General features: G+C 39.2%; 1 protein-coding gene across 1 annotated transcript in view; it reads right to left on the reverse strand.

The window, feature by feature from the left end:
- Window positions 1-516: 516 nt before the first annotated feature.
- Window positions 517-26,652, reverse strand: part of EPB41L4A (erythrocyte membrane protein band 4.1 like 4A) — a 127,348-nt gene continuing 101,212 nt past the window's right edge. The window contains 9 exon segments of the mRNA XM_039733414.1: window positions 517-4,534; window positions 5,588-5,669; window positions 6,767-6,877; window positions 7,740-7,808; window positions 8,396-8,443; window positions 13,694-13,813; window positions 18,112-18,189; window positions 22,159-22,206; window positions 24,497-24,610. Coding sequence (XP_039589348.1) covers window positions 4,406-4,534; window positions 5,588-5,669; window positions 6,767-6,877; window positions 7,740-7,808; window positions 8,396-8,443; window positions 13,694-13,813; window positions 18,112-18,189; window positions 22,159-22,206; window positions 24,497-24,610 — 799 coding nt within the window. The 3' untranslated portion in view covers window positions 517-4,405.

A 26,652-nucleotide genomic window follows, 5' to 3' on the forward strand; every position in this document is an offset into this window, starting at 1 on the left:
TTGGAGGTTGAGGGGTTTTTTTTGCTTTTGCTTCTGCTTTATTAAACTCCTTTATCTTGACCCACAAGGATTTTTTCCATCTAATTCCCTTGCCCATCCTGTCAAGGAGGGGAGTGATAGATCAGCTTGGTGGGCACCTGGTGTCCAGCCAAGGTCAACATACCACAGCTCTTACTCAGGAGAACAAATACAGGAATAAAACCAGACACATTAAGGAGAGAATGTCTGCCACACTGACTCTCTATCTGTGTGTTTGCTTTAACAGCTTACATAGTCTGCTGTTGCTCTCTGGTGATTTTTAGGTGAGAAGGAAACTGGTATAGATGTGCACAGGAAATGCAAACCTTACACTGACAACTTCCAGCTACAAGATAGAATACTTAATCTGGAGAAGCTGTATCCTCAAGTGGATTTTAATTGGTACTACACCTGTTTTTACCAGATGGTGGTGTCAAATGAATCTGAAGGCTTTGCTCCTTAGTGTAATGTAAATAAGACACACAGGCAACCATGCAATGCCCTAAAAATTCAAGTTTTACTTGACTTTTAAATAACTTGGACACAAGTATTGACACAGCCATCTATCAAACTCATTTTAAAATAAAGCACACAGTTGCTTCATGAATACCTACTGTACATGGAACAAATGTATCACATTGGTATGTTCATGTATGTTGTCTTCAAACACCTTTCTAGGGAGTTTTGAATTAAACAAATCTTCCCAAAGAAAACATGCTATCTCTTCAGCTCAATATCCACCTGTATAAAAGGAATGAATTTGGCAACTTAAATGGTAATGACTTTGCAACAAACATCATCAATATAATGAGCTTGATTAGAATACAAGTTGCAGAGTTAGTGATACTGGTAAGAGGTCCAGTGTAGAAAACACCAGGTCCAGGCTAGTTCCAAATGAAAGAAACCAGCCAGCTAAGCAAGGGAACCAGTGCAGGATACACAACAGTGCTTTTGTGCTGTGGTTAGCAAGCCCTCTTTATTGTATAAAATACATGTTTTGCAAAAGGTTGTACAAATATGTTGTAATTGTTGCTAATTAGTGAGAGTTCTATAACTTACCAATGCTTAGCTCTTACTTAAGTCTCAGAAGACGTAAAGGCAGAGGCAAATGTAAATCGTTGGCCTGAGATCAATTCAGGAGAACTAGGAGGAGAATGCCTCAAATAACAATCCTTTGTCCAAGTGAGCACAGGTCTGTATATGGCATTCAACCCCAAGGTAAACTTCCTGACACTGTTATGTATTTTGCCTGATTGATCAGGATGTAAAAGTATTTTAGACTGACATCCAGACTCCAAATCTGCAAATGTAACTGCCTCTAGGCAGTGAATACCCCAGGAGAGCTGGGGAAGGGTAGTAACAATGGAGAGGGCAAGGTGTAGCTCAGAGCTACACCTTAGACATGTAGACCTGGTTTAGGTGTGGAAGTCATAGCTGTGACACAGTGAGTGTTTTCAGTGATTGATCACTTGTGTGTATATCTCACAAAAATACCATAAAAAAAGGTGCTTTTCCTCAAATGATTGAGGAAAAGCTTGAAGGGAAAGGAATATCACATATATGAAAGAAATTTGCTTTTCTGTACTATTAGCTGACAGTGATGTCCTTATTGCAAGTTTTGCCTTGTTTTGGCACAACAAAGCATTTGGAAAACATGTAATAGGAGGCATTATATCTTTAGTCTTTTGTATACACAAAACTGAATTGTAGTGGCCCAGGGTAACTGACTTGCTGACCTACATAGTCTCATCAGGGAGATCACTAACTCAGATCTGGGGGTCTCTCCATAAACTTCTCATCTAAATACAATAAAGTTGGCTTGATTATGAAACAACTCTACAGTGACTTGAGAATTTGAACCTTTCACTACTAGACTAGATAGAAGCTATTTTCTGGTGTAGTGCAGTAAGTAAAATACCATGCACTTGGCTGATGTATTTGCTTGGTATTCAGCAATAACAAACAAAAGGCCCACAGGACAATGAAAGCCCACAGGAAAACATGAGGTTGGATATAAACCCTCTTGATCAATATTTAAAGAATGGCAAGATAGGTACACTATGTACAGATAATTCTTAAATAACAATACAAATCCTCCTGCAGTAGTAGATACATGCTACTTACTTATGCCTGGGTAAGAATACCAAACTAATGGTAATTATTAGAAAGCAGCAAACTATAAGCAAGTGTGTAATGCTCCAAGCTGGAACACCTTCTCAAAGGAACAAGGAGTAGCTTTCATTACTGGCACTAACCAGTTCTTGTATAGTTTGTCATTTTTCAGTTGTCTTCCAAAAGATTGTGATGCCCTCCATTAAGCCATTTTGCTATGGTGGTATTTTTTTTTTCCCTGGGGATTGATCAGGGTTTTTGTTGTGGTTTGGGTTTGGATTTTCTTTTTAGTTTTGGTTTGGATTTTTTTGTTTTGTTTGGGCTTTTCCTAACTGTTGTTCTTGACAGTATTACACAAGGTCATAAACAGATCCTAAAGGATCACTTTAAATTGGAGCAATGATAATGAAACCATTTAACAAATTTACAAAGCTGAGCAAATATTTTAAGCCAAGCCCAACAATGTCCTAGAATGAAATCCATAGAAAAATTTAAAAAATTCTGAAGAACCTCCATGAAAACTAAATTTTTACTAGAGAGGGGTTCTTGCTCTTTTTTTCCCTTAGATTTGTTCACTGAGACTGTAGAAGCAGAGCTATCCCAAGTAAATGACCAAAAAAAGTATTTGTTAAGTGAATCTGCCTTCCCTGCAGTACTTCCCAACCTAGAGACCACTCCATACTGTGATAGGAATATACAAACTATGGCTGCCACCCTGGCTAGTAACATCCACCTGACCACCTCAGATCATGAAACAATGAAGAATCAAAAAATAAAGTGGAAAATACATTGTACAACATTTTGCTTACCAGTTTAGTCAGTTAAAATGTGTATTAGTAATCCCATGCCTCTTGTAAGGTGTAACTATGCTAACTCCAGTTCTCAAGCAGTGTTGCTTTTCTGACAGGGCTGCAATTCCCTGGTGTTGCTTGGACTGAAAGACAGGATCACTGCAAATCGCTGTGGGTTTTGAGGGTTGAGTGTAGAGAGGACAGATGTAGAAAGGCACATGAGCTGCTGCAGCTGTTTGTGACACTGTTTGACAAATTCAGTACTTAGTTCAATTATTACACTTAGCAAAAAATTACTTCCACGACACAAAGACTTTGCTAAGCTCTCTAGCAAGTCAACAACACCTGAAGGTTCATCCATGTGCTGACTGTCAGATATTTGTGAGAAGTGATAGGGCAAAAGAAGAGCCAGTCATCACTTCAGATATGTATTAGAAGATAACCCACTCAATGTGCAGCATCATTAAAACTTAGTATTCCTACCATGACAATAGAAATTATAGTTATCATACCTGAAATACTGCTTTGTCATTTTAACAGTAGAAATGGCTCAGAGAAAAGTGTCAGATTATTTTATATGAGATATTAAGACAGATTTTGCTAATCTAGATTAAAAAAAATAAAACAACTATTTTCTAGCTGTTTTAAATACTACTTCACAAGTTTCATTTAACCAGCACTGAAGTGCCTTGTTAAGCAGTCTTTACACAGTGGGTCAATTTATATTCCTCTGTTTCCAGTGCTTTACTACATGTTGGTAAATGTATGGAATGTATCTGTGGTATGGAATGTTCATTTAAATAGTCCCTCTACACAAAAGGACATTCAAAATTTACAGCACTTAAACCTGCCCAAAGCAAGCTGTATCACCTCTGGAATGTACTGCTACAGCATGTTACAGAGTCTATTCTTTTTGAGCTAAAATGAGTTGAGTCAGATTTTGTATCAACAACACAAGCATCTGTTATTGTGCTAGGTGAAAATAACCCTTGTAAGAGCTATCTGTCCTTATGTCTCAGAACATAAGTTGATCCCCATATAAATTGTGAAGATATTTTCCCCATATCACACCGTATTGCACAATTGACCAAAAATATGACTATTTTACTTATCTTGATCCTGATCATGTCAGTTAAGAGTCACTTCTTGGAACAAGGCTGTTCAGTTACAGAGCAGACCATGAAGCCTGTTTTGCAGCAATTTTTTTGTTGTTGTTCATCTTTTGGAAATGTAACTGCTGATCTCTCAGTTTTGCACGGACTTTTGGTTTTGGTTGTCTATGAGGCAGCTTGTTCTCAATCAGTCACACCACTAGAATGATGTTGGTGATAAAACTATTGCTTGGTCTTCCCAGCAAGCAGCCTGCACTGCCAGGTGTCCTGAAGGAAAGACCACCCCATCGACTTCACTTCCTTCCCTTGCACGCATAAACAAATCCTCACTTTCCAAAGACCAAAATCCATTCACCATCTTCAATTCATCAGTCAAGTCTCCACCTTGAAGCGTGACACCTGTACAGTCTTTACAATCTTAGTGTTGGGTTTTCCATCAACATTATTAGTGGATAGCAGAGATGGTTCTTCTATTAGGCTGTCCTTAGATCCATTCTGCCTCTGAAGGGAATAAATTAAACATGTTGTTGAAAAGATACAGCAGAATTTAAACACTGTATTTTGCTAGCTTTCTATGAAAGCCTTAGGCTATGGGTATGGCAATTCACGTATACATATATATACACACATCAGGAATATTAGAGTCTCTACATTTATTTGATCAAACAGAACTTTTTTCCCCTCTTGCGTGCTGCCAGCTGCTGACCCTTTGTGCTATTGCCTCTTCAGAAAATGCCATGATTAATTATTTGATGTTTAGCAAAACACTGCAAGTAAACACTCACAAGGAAATAATGGCCACAGTCGTGAGTGATCCTGGGGCAGAGGAAGAGAGGTGTTTGTATACACTGAACATTTTAACGTTACTGGTATGGTAAGTTAGGTGTCTGGAATTCTCCCTTCCATGTTTTGATTCCCCTTTTGTGTGTTTGTACTAAAGACCAGTGAGTGCTTTTGAATAGAATTTGTGTCTCACATTCTGAGCTCAATAAAACTATCAAAACTGAGATGTGGTAGTGTAATGTATGATGAAAGACAGAAATTAAGTTAGATTAACAAAAGGCAAGTTCTGTCCTTTTTGCATGTAAATAGCCTAAAAAATATTCAGTATTTGTGGGGGGGGGGTCAAAATAAAAGAGAAAGAAAATTAAAGAAGCACTGTTTCAAGCCCAAGCAACAGAACTCTTCTAAAAGAGATTAATAAATGATGTGATTACAACTGCATCACAACCACATTTGCATAATTCAAGAAGTGGTAAAAGTCAGTTTTCCTTCAGTGACAAGCAGAGATCCAACTTAGGAATGCATCAGATTGGGAAAGAGTTCTCCAGCAGCAGAAGCAGGTGTTCACAGGGGCATATGCTAAGAACTACATGTATTTTGAAATACAAGCAAAATCTAAGTAAAATACAAAAGTTCAATTCACACTGCTGCTGAAAAAAAATCTCATCCTTATTTTTCACTGAAAAACAAAGACTATCTTAAATAGAGCACTAGCACCCCACTTCTCCCTCCAATAAAAAGGAAAATTGAAAAGAATGTACAATCACTAACCTGTTGAGTCAGCTGGATGCTGGGAACTTTCCCATCTGAAGATCGTGTCACAGGCAGTGGAGGGACCAGATCAGTTTTGACACTGGAATTACAATATCACAAAATGGATACTGCTTTAATGAGGTAAACTATAACTGTGCAGCTGAGAACAGTGAAACTGACACAGACTGTTCTATAGATCTGAAAGGCCTCTATCACCTGACTTAGGACACCTGAAAGCTGTCATGCTAATCCTTTGTGGGCACCTTCAGGGCACAGCCCATCCCATCCCTGTCTTTTCCTGGTCTTTGGAAGCAGCCCAAATTGATACAACATCATTGACAGAATGGTTTGGTTTGGGAGGGACCATGAAGATCATCCAGTTCCACCTCCTGCTATAGACTTGGATACCTTCCACTATCCCAGGTTGCTCAGGGTTCCCTCAACCTGGTCTTAGGCACTTCTAAGGAGGGGCAGCCACAGCTTCTTTGGGCAACCTCTCCCAGGGCCCAGCCACACTCATGGCAAAGACAAGTCTCGCATGAAATCATCAGTGTGCCACTGATGATGACAGTGGAGGGGATTTGAATAACTACATTCCAGGCAAACCAAGCATCTCTCAAACCCTACAAGGACCATCTCCTTCAGGGTGCTATCCAGCTACAATTCACCTTTCTGCTTGTTTCAAAAGCTAGGGAACTGTGTTGTATATTTTTATGGCCTTGTTGCAACCAAGAATGGGGCTGTTGCTTTTCCATTCAGAAGTACTCTTCAGTCTTCTAAGAAAGACTGATCCACCAATTGATGAAGAGGGTTGTACTAGAGTTCCCATGAGAAATATTACAGACCTAACACTAATAACATCTTAACTCTGTCAAGGATGAAGTTACCTGGAAAGCAACTCATGGATTCTCCTCCCCTAAGCAACGTTATGACCTACCAGTAAAGACCAATACAGGTTTATTTCAGTCTTTTCAGTTTTCCCCCTTCCAAATGGATCAAGAAAGCCACTGTGACTGAGAACAGACCATAAATGTTTTTGGAATTATTTCATTTATATTTAGCTCTGAAGATCTACTATTCAGGGGGTTGCCTGAACCACCAACAAGCCACATTTGTGCAGCTTCATACCACCCTGATTTCTATACAACCTTTGGGCTGCACTAGACTAGTTCAGTGCTAATAACCATGTTCACATACTTCACTTCAGACAGGACAGATCTCTCCCCATCGGAGCACTGGGACCGCCGGTACTGCCTGTAGCTGCGAGGGGAGTGCGAGTGCCGGATGCGGATGGGGTCACCTTGAGTCCTGAGAGAGACAGAATTTACAACAGGGGGTTGGTAAACCAGATCTTTGGCACAAAACATAAATTCAGCTGCAGACTGAGTGTCTGCTTTGTATTGAAGTGTAACAGATGGCTTCTTCCAGTAGCTGAATTTAAAGGGCTGATGCTTCTTTTTAGAATTCTGCACTTGGAATTCAATGCTTTAAGAGAGCAGAGGTCACAAACTGGCATGCCCATATTTGAGAATGGAACTTTAATAAAGAATACAATAATTTATATGTCCTTAAAATCAGCCTTTTCTGCCAAGTGGTATTTGGAAGTACATTATAATGCAACCCAGGATCCCATTTGTGCCACATTCAGCTGCTTGCACTATGACCTGGAATCCCAAATGGGCAATTATTGCAGTGAAATGGATGTTGGTTCTTAAGGAAATAGCTATGCCCTGGCAGCTGCCCATGACAAGCCAGGGAAGGGGTTGCAAAGATTAAAGAGTGCCTTGGATGATCAGAATATTTAAAACAAACAAGTGTAAGAAAAAAAAAAATTATTTTCTTGTTTGCATTCTCTTCTTTCTGGTTCTGTAGTTTATAATATAAGAAATTTTCATGGCTAGCCTAGGGAGACATACATACATACAGACAGACAGGTTTATGAGTGTGTGCGAGAGATTAAGATGGGTTTTTTCTTACTTTGAAAAGGAAAAATATTTTCTTTTAAGATTATTAAGTATCCCCACCCAACCCATCCTAGAGGAGTATTTGGAATAGATGTGAGCTTATATATTACGTGTAAACCCATTCCTATTTCAGTAGGACAAAGTTCACAGTAAAGTAAGAAAAGTGGGCTTTTATATTCACCAAAAAAAAGCTGACATAAACTCACTCTACTTTAGTGTATGGAATTTCTTTCAATTGCTCCTCAGATAGTCCAGATGGATCCACAAGCTCCTTCCTATAAAGGATTAGGAAAAGTAAAAAATGTAACAGTAACTGTGAAGTGCAAAAGTTTTTATTATATTGGGCTAAAAAGATTAGTAAAACAAGCTGTTGTCAGCACTGAAGCTATCTTCACGCCAAAATAAGACACCTATTTTGAAATAAGTGTAACTTCACCTTGATTGCTTCAACTGCATGTCTCATCCTGTTCCACCTTCTTCTCACCTCCCTGCAAATCTGATCTTGTTGCATCACAATATCATGAGTATTATGTGTACTAAACAGTGAATACGTTTTGAAATTACTTAATATCTTCCCAAGGGGTAATGGGGTGTCATGCTAAAAGTGTTGATATTGATATTTTGGAAGCCACATAGGAATAAATCCCTAAAATTATGTATTGTTCTTTAATAATTCATTTACATACAATGATCTTTATTCCATGCACTCAGTGACCTGCAGTATCTTCTACACACAGGAGGTCATCAACATATACATAATTCACTGAAACTAAATCACTGTAGTGCGACAGTGGAGGGGATTTGAATAACTACATTCCAGGCAAACCAAGCATCTCTCAAACCCTACAAGGACCATACTTACTGAATATGTTTCCACAGTTCTTCTTTAGCTTGTACATCTGGGCTTCTCCTATAAATATCAACAAAGACAACAAAGGCTCAGCTGTGAAAACCATCATCTGAGATGTTGCTGTTCAAATAACTTTTAACACTACACACCCTGCACAGAAATCATGATAAATGTAATCCACCAGTGACTTCAATTCTAAGGTTTGTTATCTCATAAAATTCATTAAACTTCTTTGCTTTATTTCAACTGAAAAGTCATTTCTTGAATGACAGGCTCTCAATCACAATTCCAGTTTCACCAGCCTTCAGCAAGAGTGTACATAAAATATAAACAACAGCAGAATTCCCCAAGCCAAATGCCCCCCCCCCACTGCCCAGTTGCTGCCAACACTTAGCCCTCCAAGGACAACATATTTTGGAATAACACTTCTGAAAAAGGCCCTCAGAAATGTCCTGTGGCCCACAGAGCCCTTGGTGGGCAGAAGGAGGCACAGGCCACAGATCAGTAATTCCAGCCATTCCCAGTGGACACCAGTAAAGACCTGTAGCTCCACAGCAATCACAGCGCAGCCTTTCTGTTTCTGGTCATCTCCAAAAAAGGTTTCTGCTCAATTTATGTTTTTTTGGTGGCTGATTAAAAAAAAAAAAAAAGAAAAAAAAAAAAAACCACCAACAAACTAATCAAACCAGCAGCTATGCCTACTTATGCACCTAAATATTTTAGCAAATATTCAATTCACACACAAAAGAACTTACCAAAAATGGTAATCTCCCTGTTGCAGACATAGAGATGGAGCAAAGAAAGCCTGAGGGGCAGGTTTTGCATTTTGTACTAAATCACAGAATAGATGTTTCCAACTTTATTTTTACTTTTCTTTTGCTTCTCTATTGCAAGGTAAGTGCAAAAGCACCACTGTTATTTAAGCTGCACCTGGAATTCACCCAAACCCATTCAGAGCAATAGATTAACTACATTTGCATGGAGAGGTCAGATAACTCTTTTCCTTGTCATTATATAAGTTCAGTGTCAACAGCTAGACTGTTCCACACTATCTAAGATGTACGGGGTGCAACTTTTAGACACATGCAGCACAAATAAATATGCTCAACGTTTCTCTCAAATACTCTTACACCATCAGGTCATACAGCCTGACCTTTTTCTCTTAGACAAAAAGGACTAACATATTCAAATCCAAATTTAGATGCAGATCAAGGAAGACAGCAGAGATCTGCATTTTTGCACCTCTAAATGGGCTCTCACCATTTCCATGTTTGGCTTATTTCCAGACTTCAGCCTAGGAATAATGTTCAGAGACATCTATATCGCAGTAAACACTATACAGCTGATGTAAAGGCAGAATATTTTGGGATGGTAATGTTTAGATTTTATAGGAACAGAAGTATTAGGAGATACTACTTGACTGGTTTATAAATACCAGAGAAAGACCAAAGGGTAAAAAGCAACGTAGCATTTGTGTTTCCCTAATAAGGCTAAAATTAATTAATCCATAACCACCTCAGTCTCCAAGATTTCCCAGACAAGATGATTCCCATCCTTGACAAACTGCTGTCCATTACAGCTCCTCAGATTCTCATGATGGCAACAGCCACAGCATGGGTGGTTTACAGTCCATTTGTTGTTTGTGTTCAGAGCTTTTTAAAGATTTTTGTGTTTCTGTTTATTATAATGCATTTAGTTTTCTCTGATTTTCACTTCTATCTGTGCCTCCTGCTTTCTGTGACCAGCTCCAGGTATTTTTCTCTGCAAACTCTGCAATTTTCCCCTCTTTTTGCATCCCTGCAATTACAATAATAATAAAGACTTTGCTGTACAATACCAATCTAACAGTGTGGCATCCCATGGAGGAAAAAAAAAAAGAAAAAAGGGCTAATTACAATACTCCTAATACTCCTTCACCCTTCTTGCATTTACTTCTCTTTATTGCATCTGTTCATGCTGCTTTTAACTCCCTGATGCAGTAAATTCAGTGGCATTTAAAAGCATTTATCACCCCTCAGTTTTGAACTGATTTCTGCCCCCATGTAGCTTCCTGCTCACAAAATAGCAGCTGCAAACCCTGCAGTCACCCTGGGGGTGGAAAGATAGGCATCCTCTTCTGAGGCTGAATAATCAGACAGTGGGGGATGTGAAAGCTCCCTGGAAAATGCCAGCTTCTCCAGGGAGGCTTTGTCATGATTACAAGCCCTAGTTTGCCCGAGGAAGAAAAGCCCCAAGGTTGCTCCCTAACCCAGGACCCGCACAAAGCAGGGTATTGTACACACCACTGACCCATTCGATCAGCTCGTGGCTTTTACTTATTCATGGAAATACAGCAGTTCAGGACCTGGCCTTAAGTCTCAAGTGTCACAAAGCATAGTGTGAAGCCTCACCCACAGTACGAAATACTTGTGGGGCAGCATGGAAAGAGAGTGGTTAAATAAGAATACATCTTAATTTCTCCACTTTCTAGGAACTATGCTTCCTGCTTTCTGTGACCAGCTCCCGTTTTTGCTCTGTGATCTCTGCCATTTTCCCTCTTTCCATCCCTGCAGTTACACTAATAATGAAGACGTTGCTGTAAAATACCAATTTAGCAGTATGGTATGCCATGGAAGTAAAAAAAAAGAAAAAAGGGCTAAATACAATGATTCCTCAGACCAAACTTGTCTTAGACATCCTGCAACTAGTTATTTTCCATCTGTTTAAGAAGTGTTTCCATACTGAGATAACCTTACAGCATTTATTCAGGTTAGCTCCCCACCAAAGAATATAAAGAAATATGATACAGATAAAGTAACTTAATTAAGGCATTTTCTTTCCAAAGGCCTTTCCCCCTTCCTTTGAAAGCAGAACGACAGAAAGCTTACGAAAAGAAAAGTGAAATGTAAGATGAAATGTAGGTATTGCATATACTGCATGGGACATTCATGTTTGTATGGTTCTTGAGAGCCCACAACAAAGCAATTCTTCTGTTAAATCTTTAAAGCCAGATCACAATCCCTCTTTTACTCTGTTTTCATCTTTTTATTGTGAACTTTTTAGAGCTCACTGTTTTGATATATTGGGACTCAGGCTGTCCTGTCTCAGTATCTGAATCAATACCTTCTGGACAATTTGCATGCTAATCAGTTTCTCTAATGCACAAGAAACCTAAAGGGACTTCCCAGTAGGCAATGAATCTCAGAGTTTTTTTGTTTATTTTTTATTTTGTTTGCACAAGCTGGAACAGCCTACACATTAATAAGGTCTACATTATTTTTTGTGCCTGCATCTGCACCCTTATTAATATTTCCGTTTGAGTCACAAATGGTAAATTTAAATAGCCATGGAGTTTTATGGCTATTCTTCTTAATTAGAAAAAGCCCTTCGGCTACACAGATGTTTTACATGAACTCTTGAAAATAAACCCTGTGGAACTAGAACTGGGAGCTCTCTGCCTTTGCTTATTCCTTGAGGAGAAAGAAAGGTCAAATTCCTGTCAAATACTTCTATTCCCAAGACCAAGGAGACACCACCTTGCCACCACAAATTATTAATATTACTTATTATTGAGTAAATGAAATGCACAGTGCCAGGCACAGTAACAAACATTTCAGACACTACTTCACATATCCAAAAGGAAGCTCCATTTACAAATGCAATAATGGACTTACTGTGAAAGAATTACCTGTTATACTAAATTTAAGGGTTTGTATCAGTTTGAATGAGCAAGTTGAAATCACCATTTGACAACATTTAAAACCAAAACAACCATAACCTATGGAATTCTGTTTCCTTTTTTTCCGAACTGTATCCAGTCAAGTAAACAAACAGCTGAACCAAACTAAATTAAATACATTATCTTATAATGTGTTAGATGTTAACAGTTAAATGCCTTTTACTAATTTATTTTCAAAAAGTAGTTTGGGCTTATTTCATTGTGTGTTTGTTTTAACTGGTGAACATGATAAAAAGAAGAAACTCGTGAATAACTAAAAGAATAGCAAATGGAAATGAGAAGCCTTCCAAAATCTTCAGGATTTCCTCATTTCTTTTCTTCCTCTAGGACCTTTGCTTTCTAAGTTAGATGCTTAACATCTATGTGTTTTTGCTAAAAGTAGTTTAAATGAAATATATCTCAGAATGTCACTGTGCTGGAAAATCAAAGCCATTTCATAATTTAAGTTAACCACAAGGGGGAACCCGTGCTGTCCGAACAATGATATTTCGCTGGCCTGTGGGGAAAAAAAAAGTTGGCTACAAATTTAACATACATAACCATTATTAACCAAGTACATTTCCTAGTTTACAGCACTTACTGTCTATAATAAAACAAACTAAAATCAAATTTAATCAACTGTATTTGCTGGATTCCATACAAGTAAGCTTTGATATTCCTGAAGTTTAGTAATATGTCATTGTACAATTACACCTAATAACACAAGGGAGGGACTTTTGTGCAGCTGAAAGCGAACAAGTCCGTACAAAGCCTGTTAAAGAAAAAATTCCAATTTTGGATCTTTAAAGGTAAATTCTGTTCCTCATAAAGAAATAAAACTCTGCACTATAAAACTGGAGACAGCAATGAGTTCTAGCAACATGGGCAGCTAAAAATAGAACTCAAGTGGATTTTAATGCTGGAAGCTTCAATGCTGACTATGATTTCAGTGATACCAAACAGTGTGTCTATGCCCCAAAACCAGGCCATTTTAGAAGAAAAACGTAAATGAAAGGAAACCAACATTTTTATTAGCTTGAGAAAATTAATTTCAAAAGCTGATAACTTCACCATGTCAGAACAGGCTGTAAGCAGTGGAAATCCTGACAATGGGATGCAATATACCACTGACCGCTGCTTGTCAGGGATAATTTGACGTGGAAACATAAGCAGCCACTTTCATCTGGAACACCACTGCAGATATTATGTGGTTAAACAGGTGTGCATGTATTCCATAAAAATCTTTGCAGCTATCAAATAAAATCTCAATGCTTCTACAGATGTGCTGCCCAGAAAAGAGGAATCACTGTACTCATTACAGAACTAATGTTCAATGAGCCACAGAGCCATCCTGGACTTCTTCCCAGGTGATGGACAGAGTTTCTCAGCACCTTGTTACAAAGCCCTCTCTGCATTATTTGTGCCCTAAAATTCAAATCACTAAACAAAGGCAATTTGATCACAAAGACAAATCTGCTAATGTGGGAGTATGCCACGTGAAAATCTCTGCTCCAGCAGCTGAGGGCCACGGCCACACTGGAGATATTCCTCCTGCTCTTTAACACGATTCAACAGCCTAAATTTACACATCAAAGGATGCAAGGGTTACATACGATCGAGATCTGTGCCTGGATCGCCGGTAGTTTGGGTCTGCCTGGGTTTTCCCCTTCTGCCGCCGCAGCACAGCTTCCCACTGAGGAGCCGAGTCAACCATATCATTCTCCTGCCGCAATCTGTGAAAGAGGTACCAAGACTTTAGTCTGAGGGCAGGATGCTCTGAGAAGCAATGGGGCATTTCCAGCCCCACTCCCCAAAAAATCCAGCTCTTGCAATGCTGTACTTAACCTTTCTAAATCTTGCTAAATGTTAACTAATGCTCCCAACTGCATTAAAGTGTAAAAACTATATTAAAGAAAACTCGCTGATTTCTTATTTAGAAACAGCATGAGCCAAAAATGTAACAATCCATGCCTTTAAGAACAGACACACAACTTGCATTCTTCTTCCCAGTCCAAGCCAAACATTGGAATTTTTTCCCTGTTTGCATATTCCCCTCTACCTCATCTGCACGAAATGGGAGACACACATCATGCTACATCTACTACTACAACTTTCACAAGCACTTTACTTCAGCATGCACCTTCCTAGGATCCAAGGAAAACCCACTCGGTGAGTCCCCACTCAGAAGAATCATCCTTTCATCCTAACTTGCAACAAAGCTCAGGATGCATGCAGATCTCCATGGCACTTCTTCCCCACCATCCCCTGAGGGTTTGGTCCCTGTCATGGCTTGTGTAGATCTCAGTGACATGCTATGCCTTTTATTCCTTCTTTTTTTTAAGCTGGTTTGTTTAAAATAAATTATTCATTAATGGAATGCATTACTGATTGAGCCAAATATCAAAATCCTGTCAACTCAGCACATTTGTTAGAAGGCTGCAGTAGTTCCACAATGCCACAGCCCTCCAGGCAGCAGCGCTTGACCAAAGTTCCACAGATGCTTTGCACAGTTTTGAGGTTGCACATATCACTGCTGGGATGAAGTGCTAAGGTGGTGGAGCAAATGGATATGCTTGGTCACAATAGTGATTTTAAAATTCAGCAGGGATTTCAAAACATCCCTGGAAAATATCTCCCAAGTGTGGATTGTCTGATCAGATGGCATGACTGGGATACTGCAGAAACCAGAGGGGAAAACTGACAGGTACCACAAACAAAGAAGCCAACAGAGATAAAAGGATTACACTGGAGACCTAGGCAATGCAAAGTATGTTGTTGTTGCTCTTCACTTCAGATGTACTTTTTCTCTTTGAGTTTTGAATTGTATCAGGCTAAACCAGCTACACAGGCTTCTGCTTTTCCTTTAATCAGATCTTCTCTCACATGCATAATGAATTTTGAGCTCAATCCCCATCTACTGTAAACAGACACAACCCTACCAAATGGTATGAAGCATCTGGAGAAGACTGCAACCTCAGGTTTTGATTTATAAGCAAATCTTTTAAAATCTGTAATCTGCTGACAGGTATTAACATAAACTTCTATCTAAGGATTTAGTAGAAAGACACACACAGCAACAAGTAATGAGTTGTGATTTTCATCCCAAATAATCCAATTTGTGCAAACAGCAATCATCCCATATGGTATAGACACCACCAACTGCCTCCCACACACAGCAGTCACTTGCACAAAAATACTGAAAATCTAAATATATAAAGTTAGCATTGCAGCTATTAAAACAAGTAGTATCAGCAAAATCAGAGTACTGTTGCACCACAGCAGAACTTACTAGATAGAGACATGAAGAACATACATTTTGCAGTTGCAAAGAAAGGTAATATGCTCACATTTATCAAGGTAAAAGATGACCAAGGTACCACAATCTCTACATTATTTGAATGCATTGTTCAAATTCTAATAATTTTGGGGCAAATTTTTTAGGGTTTTGGTGACAGAAGTGACCAAAAAAATGCTGAAAGAAATTTAGTTCAAATCCTAAATTTCTGTTTAAAGGTACTTTTGAATAAAAACTGTTGCCCTTGTACTGAAAGCCCATTACAGTTTTCCTTTCAAACTTTTCACTGAGCACTGGCACAGGCTACCCAGAGATGTGGTGGCATCTCCATCCTTGGAGATACTGAAAAGCTATGTGGGAGTGATCCTGGGCTGCCAGATCTTGGTGGCCCTGCTGGAGTAGTGGTTGGACCAGGTGGCACTCAGAGGTCCCTGCCAGTTTCAACCATTCAGTCATTCTCTGATTCTAATCAGATGCATCTTCTAAGTGTAGCCAGGAAGGAAAGTATGTTTGAGTACACACTGTCTGCTCCTTTAATCTATTTTTATCTACATAATAAATGTTGACCGCAGGATTGAAAACGCAAATGCATTTCTTCTGTGATTGAAATATGCTCATCACAGGTTCTTTTTCACTTTCATATGAACATCTGCTTATGAGAAAACATTTATATAATGGAGTGAAACCTCAAAGGCTGAGATCAGGTAAAAAAAATTTCCCCAAGATTTTTCTAGTTTTCTACCTTCAGAAGCTCTCATCCACATTTTTGGTTTTCTCTGATAATTTATTTTCTTCTGGCAAATAGTTCACAATGATCTCTTGTCATGCGAGCAATATATTCTACTCTACTGTGACCAGAAGCAGACTTCTTTGGTTAATGTGAATAGTCACTATTTTTTTTTTTTCAATAAAATTAAACACTTTTGTTTCTGGTTGTGTCAGGGACCTGATCATGCAACAGCAGAAATTTGGCTAACAGCAGTTGCAAGTCTCATTATAATGTCCTATTTAACCCTGGCTGGCTCATCTCTGAAAACAGGAGAGCTACTCAGTGCCTCTGACCTTCCAGCTTATGTTCCTGCTATGGCTGCTAACAAAATGCAGAAATTCATTATAACTGGTTGCTTTCCTGTACCTGCTCACAAGGAACACATCTCAGACTTCCAGCTCATTTGTTTAATCTAACACTGATAATGATTTTTTTTTCTGCTCAGATTTCAAGTGATCACCTAAGAACAAGAGATGCTGAAACATTAACATCTTCATTGTATCTTCCATTTCTGAAAATGTGAAAAGCTTAGAAACAACCAAAAAAAATTTTTTTTTTTGCTTTTTATTTTTAATTTTTTTTTTCCATGAAGTGAGGAAGTGTAGGTAAAGGCCCTTTCATTCTTCAAAAAATGACGAGCAGTACTTAATCCTTCTTACAATTCAGTCTTTATATTACGAGGAGTTCTTAAAAACATTCCTGTGGTCAGTCTCTAATTTCTTTCACTTGCTTGTGGAGCTCCCTGCAAAAGGAGTTTTACAAGAGGAAAAAAATCTGGCAAGAGTGTTCTGGGAGAAAGGGATACAAAATACTATTTACTGCTGATCACTGAAACTACACTGACTGCATGTCATTTAAACTTCAGCTGGAAAACAAACCTTCCATGCACACTAGGTTATTGTTAGCCAAGTACCCTACAAGACTGTGCTCTAATTTAGGTAAGCTTCAAAGAAATCTCATGTCTCAGATGTGCTTCATGCCATCCCACGTGAGTGTCACAATGATTTTTTAACATTTCTCTAACTACTGCAAGTCATGCTGAAAATGTAATTATACTGCATACTCCTGCTGCACTATCTAGCATGCAATTATTTCTGAGATCTGGAAATCATTTATCACTAAATATAAGACATAAAGAAATTATGGCAGGTCACGCAGACAGTAATTTAGAAACTTTGCCTTAGAGCAGTTCCTCTTTTGTCTAGTAACATTTCTTTTGCACTGTGTTTATGCAATATGAGGAAATTCTATGTGCTTTTAAAATGTATATTTTCAGAAATACCTCCAGGATGTTGTGATATCCAGTGCAACATAAAATACACAGCTTTGAAGGGAATTTATAGGAAATCAGTAATTACACCATCTTTTTCATATCAGCAACAAGAAAAATAGAATATATAATACAGGACTTGTTAGCATCACCTGATATGAACTATTGCTATCCTATTAAAACTTGATGCTGTACGCCTTTTGGGTTTGGCCCACACCTGACATTTTGGAAAACAGAATCTTTATACAATTAGGTACATGAATTTAAAAACAGCATTGAGATTCATATCCACTAAAAATATTTTTTACTTCTCAACAGCTTATTTTCTGCTTGAAAAAATCTGCACTTGAATTTGTGAGGTAAAGTATATGCTGAGAATATCATTATCAAGATATTATTCACGTTATTTGCATTTATACTGCATGTCTTTTGTAAGTATGTCCTGTACTTGATCTTGTGGTTCATTACTGAGCTCTTCTCAAGGAACAGGAGAGCAGGCATTCATTGCATACAACTATAATGAGGTATTCTGGCAATTATCACACTTCTTATTCAGAAAAGGGTCTTAAGCTGCCTCAGGAGGACTCTATACACATAAAATATGTTAGATCCCTTCTGACTAGGTTTATCTGAGAAAAGTCCATCTCCATTTGTATGTTTCATATCTTCCTGTCTAAAATATTTAATGTATTGTCACCTGTTTCTCTTCTTCCGATGCTCTCTGTTGGAATTTTCAGATTCACTGCCACTGCTGGTGTTACAACGGGACCGTGACCTGGAGAAGAGAAAAGCAGCGAAGGACAAATTTATCTACTAAGACCAAAATTATTGCAGTGCTAAATGAGGAAAGAACAACACTGACTAATGTAAAGACATTAGTCAGAAAATCAGAATTAAAAGACTCTGGCGTGCTTGTCTACACCTGCAAGTCATATTATCTTTTTCTTATTAATTGATTGGGAAGAACTGCTTCAAAACTAGTGCACCCAGAGTGTAGTATGAGGTGAGTGCTATTTTCATTTTGAATAATTTCACTCTTTCATTTATTTTTTTTAAATGTGTATTATTTTGTGATTCAGCATTCTTTTTGTGAATGCTACATCAATTTGTTTCTTGGAAGCATGAAATGTTTCATCTCTAACCTGTATGGCTCTTTTCTTCTTGCAAATTCTGGTACACCCAGCAGAAACTATACAGAATTCTGGGTTTGCAGGCAAAACAAAATACTCACAGATCTATATATTCTATTCCCCTCAGCTCCCATCCTGTAAGTTCCTAAGCCCTCAGTCTATGGAGTATGTTCTCCTCTCTATCCTAAATTAGAAAATCATTAGTTCAAATGTCTCCCACTCAAACAAAAATGTGTTAGAAGAACAGAACAGCTAAAGTCTAGAAAAATCAGCTTGTCTGAAGGGAATGTTAGGCAGCATGGAAGAAACACCAGTAGCACTAGGATTCTGCTGCTCTTTATGGAAAAAAGAAGGCTGCATTACCTCCAGGCAAACTCCTCTCTACTACCTGAGACCCTTAAAGCTGTGACTGCATTTTGGAGCACACAAGCCAGCTGTCAGGGCTTTGGTCCTAGAATCCAGTACTCTGCCACTCTACCACTGGCTAAAACTGGCACTCTCATCAAAATCTGGTTTGGACCATTTGTTCTTCAGTGTGAGGGTGGCTTGGGAATGGTCGGATTTGATGATCTGAAAAAGGTCCTTCCCAACCTGCACATTTCTGTGATTCCATGAAAGCCCCCAAAGACAGACGTGTTTCTCCGATACACTGACAGCCCATCTGATTAATGAGGAAAGCTGACTGATATTAACAGGAGCTGGTCTACGTGGATTTAGGCTGTCTGGAGTTGGAATCAGTGATGGTTTTGCTTCAACGGAAAACAGAATCTTTCTTCTGAGGTCTCTGGCCATGAAATAGGAGCTATAAGGGGATAACTCCTGATGATGCTGGTAGAGATACATATTTTCTTATGCCTCATGGCTTTTTTTTTGCTCTGTGATAGCTGACATTTCTAAGAGGACAGATTTGTTAAACTACACCTCAAACAAGCCAAGGAGGGAAAGGAGTTCCTTAGGAGTAAGTAACAGGTAAGGGGAAGCATTTAATGACAAGGTAGGAAGTTCCTGACTAGCACCTGCCCACTGCAAGTTGTAAGGGTTCAGGAAGAAGAGTCCAAACAGGATGAGAGATTGTTCCCAAGGAGCACCACAGATGCAGCATGGAGCTGTTCTATCTGGCCAGGAATACCTGACCAAAGGACTAGAGGACTAGGACTAAATAACCAAGACACTGTTACAGACATCATTCTGACATTCATGAGAGCCTCGTGAAATTCTCATGAAATTCTCCATAATACCAGGGAATTATAATTGCCTCCAACAAATTGCTGAGCCTTTAAATCCTGTGGTCTATGGAGTCTGTTCTCGCCTCTCTTCTAAGTTAGGAGATATCAGCTCAAATAGCTCCCATTCAAACAAAAATGTCTTAGAATAATAGGACAGCTAAAGCCTAGGAAAATCAGTTCAACCCAGCTCGCCTGAAGGGAATAAATCTGGCAAAGTGAAATTTCCCCCAGAGAAGGAGCTTCTCTCTGTTGGAAAAGATACCAAGGTTTTGGGGTTTGTTTTTTTTTTGTTTTTTTTTTTGGTTTTTTTTTTTTTTTTTTTTTGGGGTTTTGGTTTTTTTTTTTTAATTTTATTTTACAGCTTTAGTGAGGTTTGTTTGCCTTTGCCCTGGAGGAAGAGAATTGATGTTTTTTTCAGGGCATTGTTCCACCAGGAAAGGTCTGATGAATTTACCATCTAAACAGTCTGGGAGTAGCACAGAAGAAAGACAAAAGACAACGACCATTAGTGACCATCAACTCTAAACAGCAACCCTGGCATGGTTGGAGACACCTGGTCTGGGAAAGGAAAGATAGGAATGAGAACCATATTAGCATTGGAGGCAAACAAATTCATATCCAATAGAAAACCAGATACTGAGAACTACATAACTCGGAGCCAATGAACATTGAACCAATGAATCTCTATGGGTTTTCACTGTATAAAGTCAGTGAAAAATCTGGTAAAGTGTATGTGTGGAATTATTTCTTCTGCACATCCATGCCACAACCGTGAGGATGAAATTATTTCTGTTGCACATACTGGTCAGAACAACATCCTAGCCAGAATGAAGTAATGCCTTGATTCTCTAATACTAATACACTAATTCTCTAATGCTAAAACTGTAGTTCCCACAGTTTCAGTGACATCCCAATCCCCAAACTTCATGTTCATAATTTAAAGCCAGGGTATCCATGCTGCCAGCTAAAAACACACTTTTCTGGGTGAAGTTCAAAGCGGGAATAAAAAATATGTGTGTTAATACAGAAAACTGTAACCCCAAAGGAAGAAGGAAGATTAAAAGATGGTGTCAAAAAGAGTCACCCAAGCACAATGGAAGAGTTAAGAGCAATAACTGCTCTAGAATGACAGCAGACCTTACACAGCCAGAAGTATACCTTTCCCCTGGCCAGTCTTATCAGATGTTCAATAAATATACCACTAATATCGACATCAATAAGTCATTTGAACAATACTGGTTTTTCACACTTCCAGCCAGAAAGAAGTCAATCAGTTTACAAGAGACACAACAAATACTGCCAAGGAGAGGGCCTGGAGGGCTGAGGAAAGCTCACATTCTGGTTAAAATGAGAGGAGAATAGCCAAACTGTGAGGAAGTGGAGAAGGTCTTTTGCCATGTACAATAACAAACATGTGGTAAGAGGTCCCTTCTGAGCACTGAGGTTTTCCACCTGAGATGCTTAACTAAATCTTCCCAGTTTTATGTGCTGGACATCTATCACAGGACTACCACTGGCAGATTGTAATGTTAGCATACTTCCAAAAAATATTGTGTTATCTTATAGTAAGTACAAAGTACATGAGCACTTTCTCTGGCTTCCTGTGATTGTCCCGAGATGTTTGTATCTCTGCCAGAGCTCCTTTCCTGTGCTTCTGCAGTGATTCAGATCCTGGGAGTGCCTCCTCGCCTTCCCAAGCTCCAGGGCCTCTGACATTGAAATGCATTCCATTGTCTCCTTATTCCAGCAGCCCAAGCAGGAGCACAGGAGGAGCATTAAACAGTCATGACAAGCAGATGTGGCAAAAATCTGTCAAAAGCTGAGGTTGTTGAAGATCACACCCAAATTCACACCTGCATTTTATTTGAAATGTGATAACTAGTCAAGTCTGAAATGGAAGATGGGGGCAGGGAGGAGAAGCTTAAGAAAAATTTGACAAAAAATGTACAAGACAGCAAAAAGACCGTCAGGTGTTACATATGTCTTTGCACTTACCTCTGGCAGGACAATTCATCTCAGATGATAGCACACTTGCTTGCAAAACAGATTAATTAAAAGTGGGTAGAGAGGTTGGAGAAGTAAAAACAAATCTGCAGATCCAAAATCCAAAAGCTAAAGGTTCTGGAACTGACTTTCAAGTTGCCAATAAACCCTTAGGTAACTTTCACAAGCTGCTTCTAACATGGAGTAGTAACAATGTGCTGCAAGACTCTGCTGTGATGAGGCTATGGCACAGAGCATTTTAGGAAAATATAAGAAAAAATAAAACAAACCTTTTATACATTCAGGAAGATGAGGGAAAAGGAAGGAAAGAAAGGAATGCAGTGAACCAAAATATTACTAGTACCTTCACTTTCATTTCATAGCTGCTATAGATCACATATTTACCTTCTCCTTTGCTTTAAATCTGAATCTTCACCACTGTTTTGATTTTTCCTGTGACAATAAGGAAGTTTTAATGAAGTGTCATAGAGTTACTTAATACAAATACACAGAACTACCCATAAAAAAACCCAAAGTGTTTTAGTTTTTTAATGGATTTTTCTTTTTCCGGTACGACGTCAGGTAGAGAAAATAGGGCACGTGCTTGTTTTAAACCCTTCAGGACACCTTTACAATAAGCTTTGAAAGCATGGTTCCATTCAAGCTCTCACTGCAAACCCCTGACTTGCAAAATTAAGCAGAGCATGCTGCCTTTTAGAGTATCCTACTGTTTCCAACATAGAAGAGCCTGGTGGTTTCTTCTTAACTCCAGTAAAGGATGAATTAACAGCACAGCTATTATTATTATTACCAGGTTGAAAAAGAATAAAACCAAGACTCAGGAAGGCATAATTAAGTTAAAATCTACCTACTATTGTCAGTCTTCATAGTCTCACACATGAGATAAGACTTTTAAAAACATCTTGTTCATGTGGTAGCTCAAGAGAAAACTTGCTATTGGCATGACCATCTGTCCACTGACTAGATCAGCCCAATGCAAATCCCAGATGATAAAAACAATTTCCTGCTTCACAGTGCACTTTTATTTCTTGATATGAGAGAGCTTTGCACTGTACATCTCTGCTCTTTTGTTTTTACAAAACCAAAAGAGCCCTTCTGACAACTAAGATGCACCAGAAAACCTGTGCTGGTTTTGTCTGCAGTAGAGTTAGTTTTCTTCACACTGGCAGGCATGGGGCTGTGTTTTGGGGTTGTGCTGAACACAGGGTTGAAAATATAGATATGCTTTTGTTATTGCTGAGCAGGGACTGCACAGAGCCAAGGCCACACTGGGGAAGAGGCTGGGGGTACGTGGGATGCTGGGAGGGGACACAGCCAGGACAGGTGACCCCAGCTGACCAAAGGGATATTCCAGACCATGTGACATCAGGCTCAGTGTATAAAGCGGGGGAAGGAGGAGGAAGGAGGGGATGTTTGGGCTGGTGATGTTTGTCCTCTCAAGTCACCCTTGTGTGATGGGCTGTGCTCTGCTGGAAATGGCTGCACACCTGCTTGACAATGGGAAGCAGGAAATTCATTCCTTGCTTTGCTTTGCTTGGGTGCATGGCTTTTGCTGTGTTTCTAACTGACAAGGTTCCTATCTCCTACCCTTCTGATTCTCTCCCTGATCCTGCTGGCAGGGGAATGAGTGAGGGGCTGCCTGCCTGGCTGAGGTTAAAATGTGACAAAATCAATTCAGGAAACACATTGCTGTTAGCATCTACAAGGGCTCTATCCAACAGAGCAAATAAACATAACTCCATTGCCTGACAGTTACACTGATTTATTTGAGGCCACTAAGCATGCACTATGGGTGAGTTTCTTCTCTCCTGTCCCAGACAGCTAATGGCAGATAAAAGGTCTGAAACAGTTCAGAAACCTGACAAGGATAAAAGCTCCACATCAAATTGGATTTCCTCATCAATATAGCTGCATTGTCAGAAACCCCTTTGCCAGCTCTGGCTTTGAAGGCCAAACAAGGTACTCATTTCAGAGCTGTCAGAAAGAGATGTAACTCTCAGGTGCTGGCTCCTAAAGCAGTTCAAAAAGACTGCAATGAATATGGCACAGTATATGTGTTTGTTTATACTTCATAACAGATCACAGCACCAGGCAGGGTGCCCCAGTGATGAAAGCAGCTTCTCAGCAGGACAAATCATTCAAGGAAACACACGGTCTCTCAATACTCTATTGCTTCAGCACTGTCCCTGTAATTTGCTTTTTTGACATGGTCAAGGACACACAGCACAGAATCTCCACCCAGTTTATTTCAATTCAGCTTGTACCAATTGAAATTGTCACCAGTTTTTGCTGGCATCCTCTCTATTCCAAAGTGGTTCATATACGGGACTTTTGAAGACAGCTTTATGGCTCATTTATGTAATCCTTGGGGCAGTTAAAGTAAAAAAATGTACTTATAACACTGTTTTGAAAGCTCATTGCCAAGCAAGCAAATTCATCAGTGCTTTCATTCACCCGGCAAAAAGAGTTCCAGTAACTAAAGGAATCTTTCCCATGCCAATAATGCAACTTTTCACATTTTTAGCATCATTTTCCAACAACAGCACACAAGCAAACAAACTGACCAAAGCTTCCTTTCCAAAAAGAGTTGTGGTATTCTTGGTCAGGTGGCTTATTTACTAGAAGGTGGGGTTTTTTTACTGATCCCTGGAATAGCCCCTTTCCCAGGACTCAGCAGTTTCTACACAGAAAAGCTGACAGTCATTAATCTTGAGGCTCTTACCTCCTTCGAACTGGCTGTCCAGACTCATTCTCACTGCCACCAGATGGGTTCCTTCGGCGAGAGTAAGGAAACTTTGGTGATTTATTGCGGTCACTGGCAGAATTATACAGTCCACTGAGATTTAAAAGGAAGACCAAAGAGTCAGCTTTAAAATTTCCAGGGCAGTTAGGCCAGCTGAGATTCAGCTCACAAAAATGAAAAGATTCATGCACACACAGATGCAGCCATGTACAGGTGAGCATTCCGCTATGTGTGTTTTTCTGAGTGTTAGTGGGAGTTCTATGTAAATGCAGATAGTACTGCTTTCTAGCAATAAATTTTTCACACTGGACCTTGAAATGTATGAGAGAGACCTCTTAGCATTGCCAGGTCAACAACTCTAAGCTTTAAAAATATAGATTTTCATTTATTGACATTCCTTTACCATAATAAAATTTCTGTGCTTTAGTATGGCGTATCCAACCCAGAGCTAGGTATTCTTCATGTTTTCTACGGATGTAAGTATGAAAACTTCCCATGTTTTGTCATGGCATTTGTCTTCATCACAGAGCTGATGCTTGGGAACAAGAAACAATTCTATCTCCATTTCTCTTCTGTTCATCCACACAAACCTCTACCAATGATGTGGAGATGTTCCAATCTCCAGCTTTCTTTCTGCTTTCCTAAAAGCCTCTGGCCTTCAAATTGAATCCATTCTTCTTCATCTGCCTCTGCAGTCAGCTGATTATAGCACTGCTCTGCACAGATGAAAAGTTCCCACAGCTCATCTCAATGAAAATTATTAAGAGCTGTGAAAGCCTCTGTGCAACATCCAGTCTGCTTATGTGTCTAAACCTGCACAGTGCTTTAGAATTAACAGTTTTGCAAAAACTCAATTCTACCATTGTTGGGCTCCTGCAAGATCAAACCTCCTGCTGTCCTGAGAGCAACTGAAACACTGGAGACATAAAGTGACAAGATGATACCACTTTTCTAAATATAACCAAAGAAAGGTCTGTAGCAAGGGAATATTTGCTCGCTGCTTTGTTCCTGTTCCTGAAACTATTGCTGTTTACAGAAGGAGCACAAGGGGTAAATCATCAGGGCACCCCAAATGACACATCAGGTACAGATCTAAATTGTCACAGAAAAGCAGGACCATTCTGGATTACACTTTACGTGCTGTCTGGTTTAGTAGCCTGTTTCCAACAGCAGCTGTAAACAACCACCTACAGGAAGCAAAACCCTGAAGGCAGCTCCCCAGTGCTCCCTGAGTCCCACACCATTCCCAGTCCAGGGGACTTACTGAGCCAGCTGCTGCACCTCTGTCTTCACAAGCCCTTTAGGATTTTTGGTCCATGACTCACCCAGCTTCCCCCAGGAATTCACCGCCTTGCTAAGGAGGACCATGGGTCCCCCACTCATGGTAAGTCACTACTGCCTGCCTTTTAAACCACCTTCAATAACTTCACCTGAAGATCCTTTGTTCTTTTACTCAAAAAATAGAGTCCTGGTCACTTCCTCTTTTCTCAGTACGACTCTTGATATTCTATGTCATCCTCTGAAATTGCCTCTTACAGTCTGAAGGAAGATTCCTTTCTGCCTCTGCCCTTTCTCCTTATACAGATTTACTGCAGAGCCTTTTGCATTTTTGATCACCTTTGCTGCTCCTCTCAAAGCCTATTCCTTTTCCTAAGATAAGAACATTGGAACTGATTCCAAAATGTGATCCACCAGTTTATATAATGATTCTGTTCTCTTGCTTTACAAATAATTGCTAATTGTTTTTCTGACTGTGACACAGCTGATGTTTTCTTTGTTATCCGTAATATCCACAGCACTTCATATTAACCAGAAATCAAGGATTACTTTTTTTGTCCTTATGTATCTCTCTTTACATTTTTTGACTCAACAGAATCTACCCATCATTTACACTAGGGGTCTTTCTGCCACTCTTCACAGACAAATTTCTCACTATCCTAAACAATTTTGTATCATCACTAAACTTTATTATCCCCTTTTCAAGTTCTTTGACAAATATTCTAAATATCAGAGTTCTGTGAACAGATCTCTGTAAAAAGCTACTGCTCACATCCAATCACTGGCTACCTCCTCTTACACATACTTTCCTGATTTTTAACTGTTTATTTATCCAGGAAATAACCTATCTGCTTACA

This window comes from Passer montanus, unplaced genomic scaffold (assembly GCF_014805655.1).
Source record: "Passer montanus isolate IOZ18808 unplaced genomic scaffold, ASM1480565v1 scaffold87, whole genome shotgun sequence".
Taxonomy (NCBI): domain Eukaryota; kingdom Metazoa; phylum Chordata; class Aves; order Passeriformes; family Passeridae; genus Passer; species Passer montanus.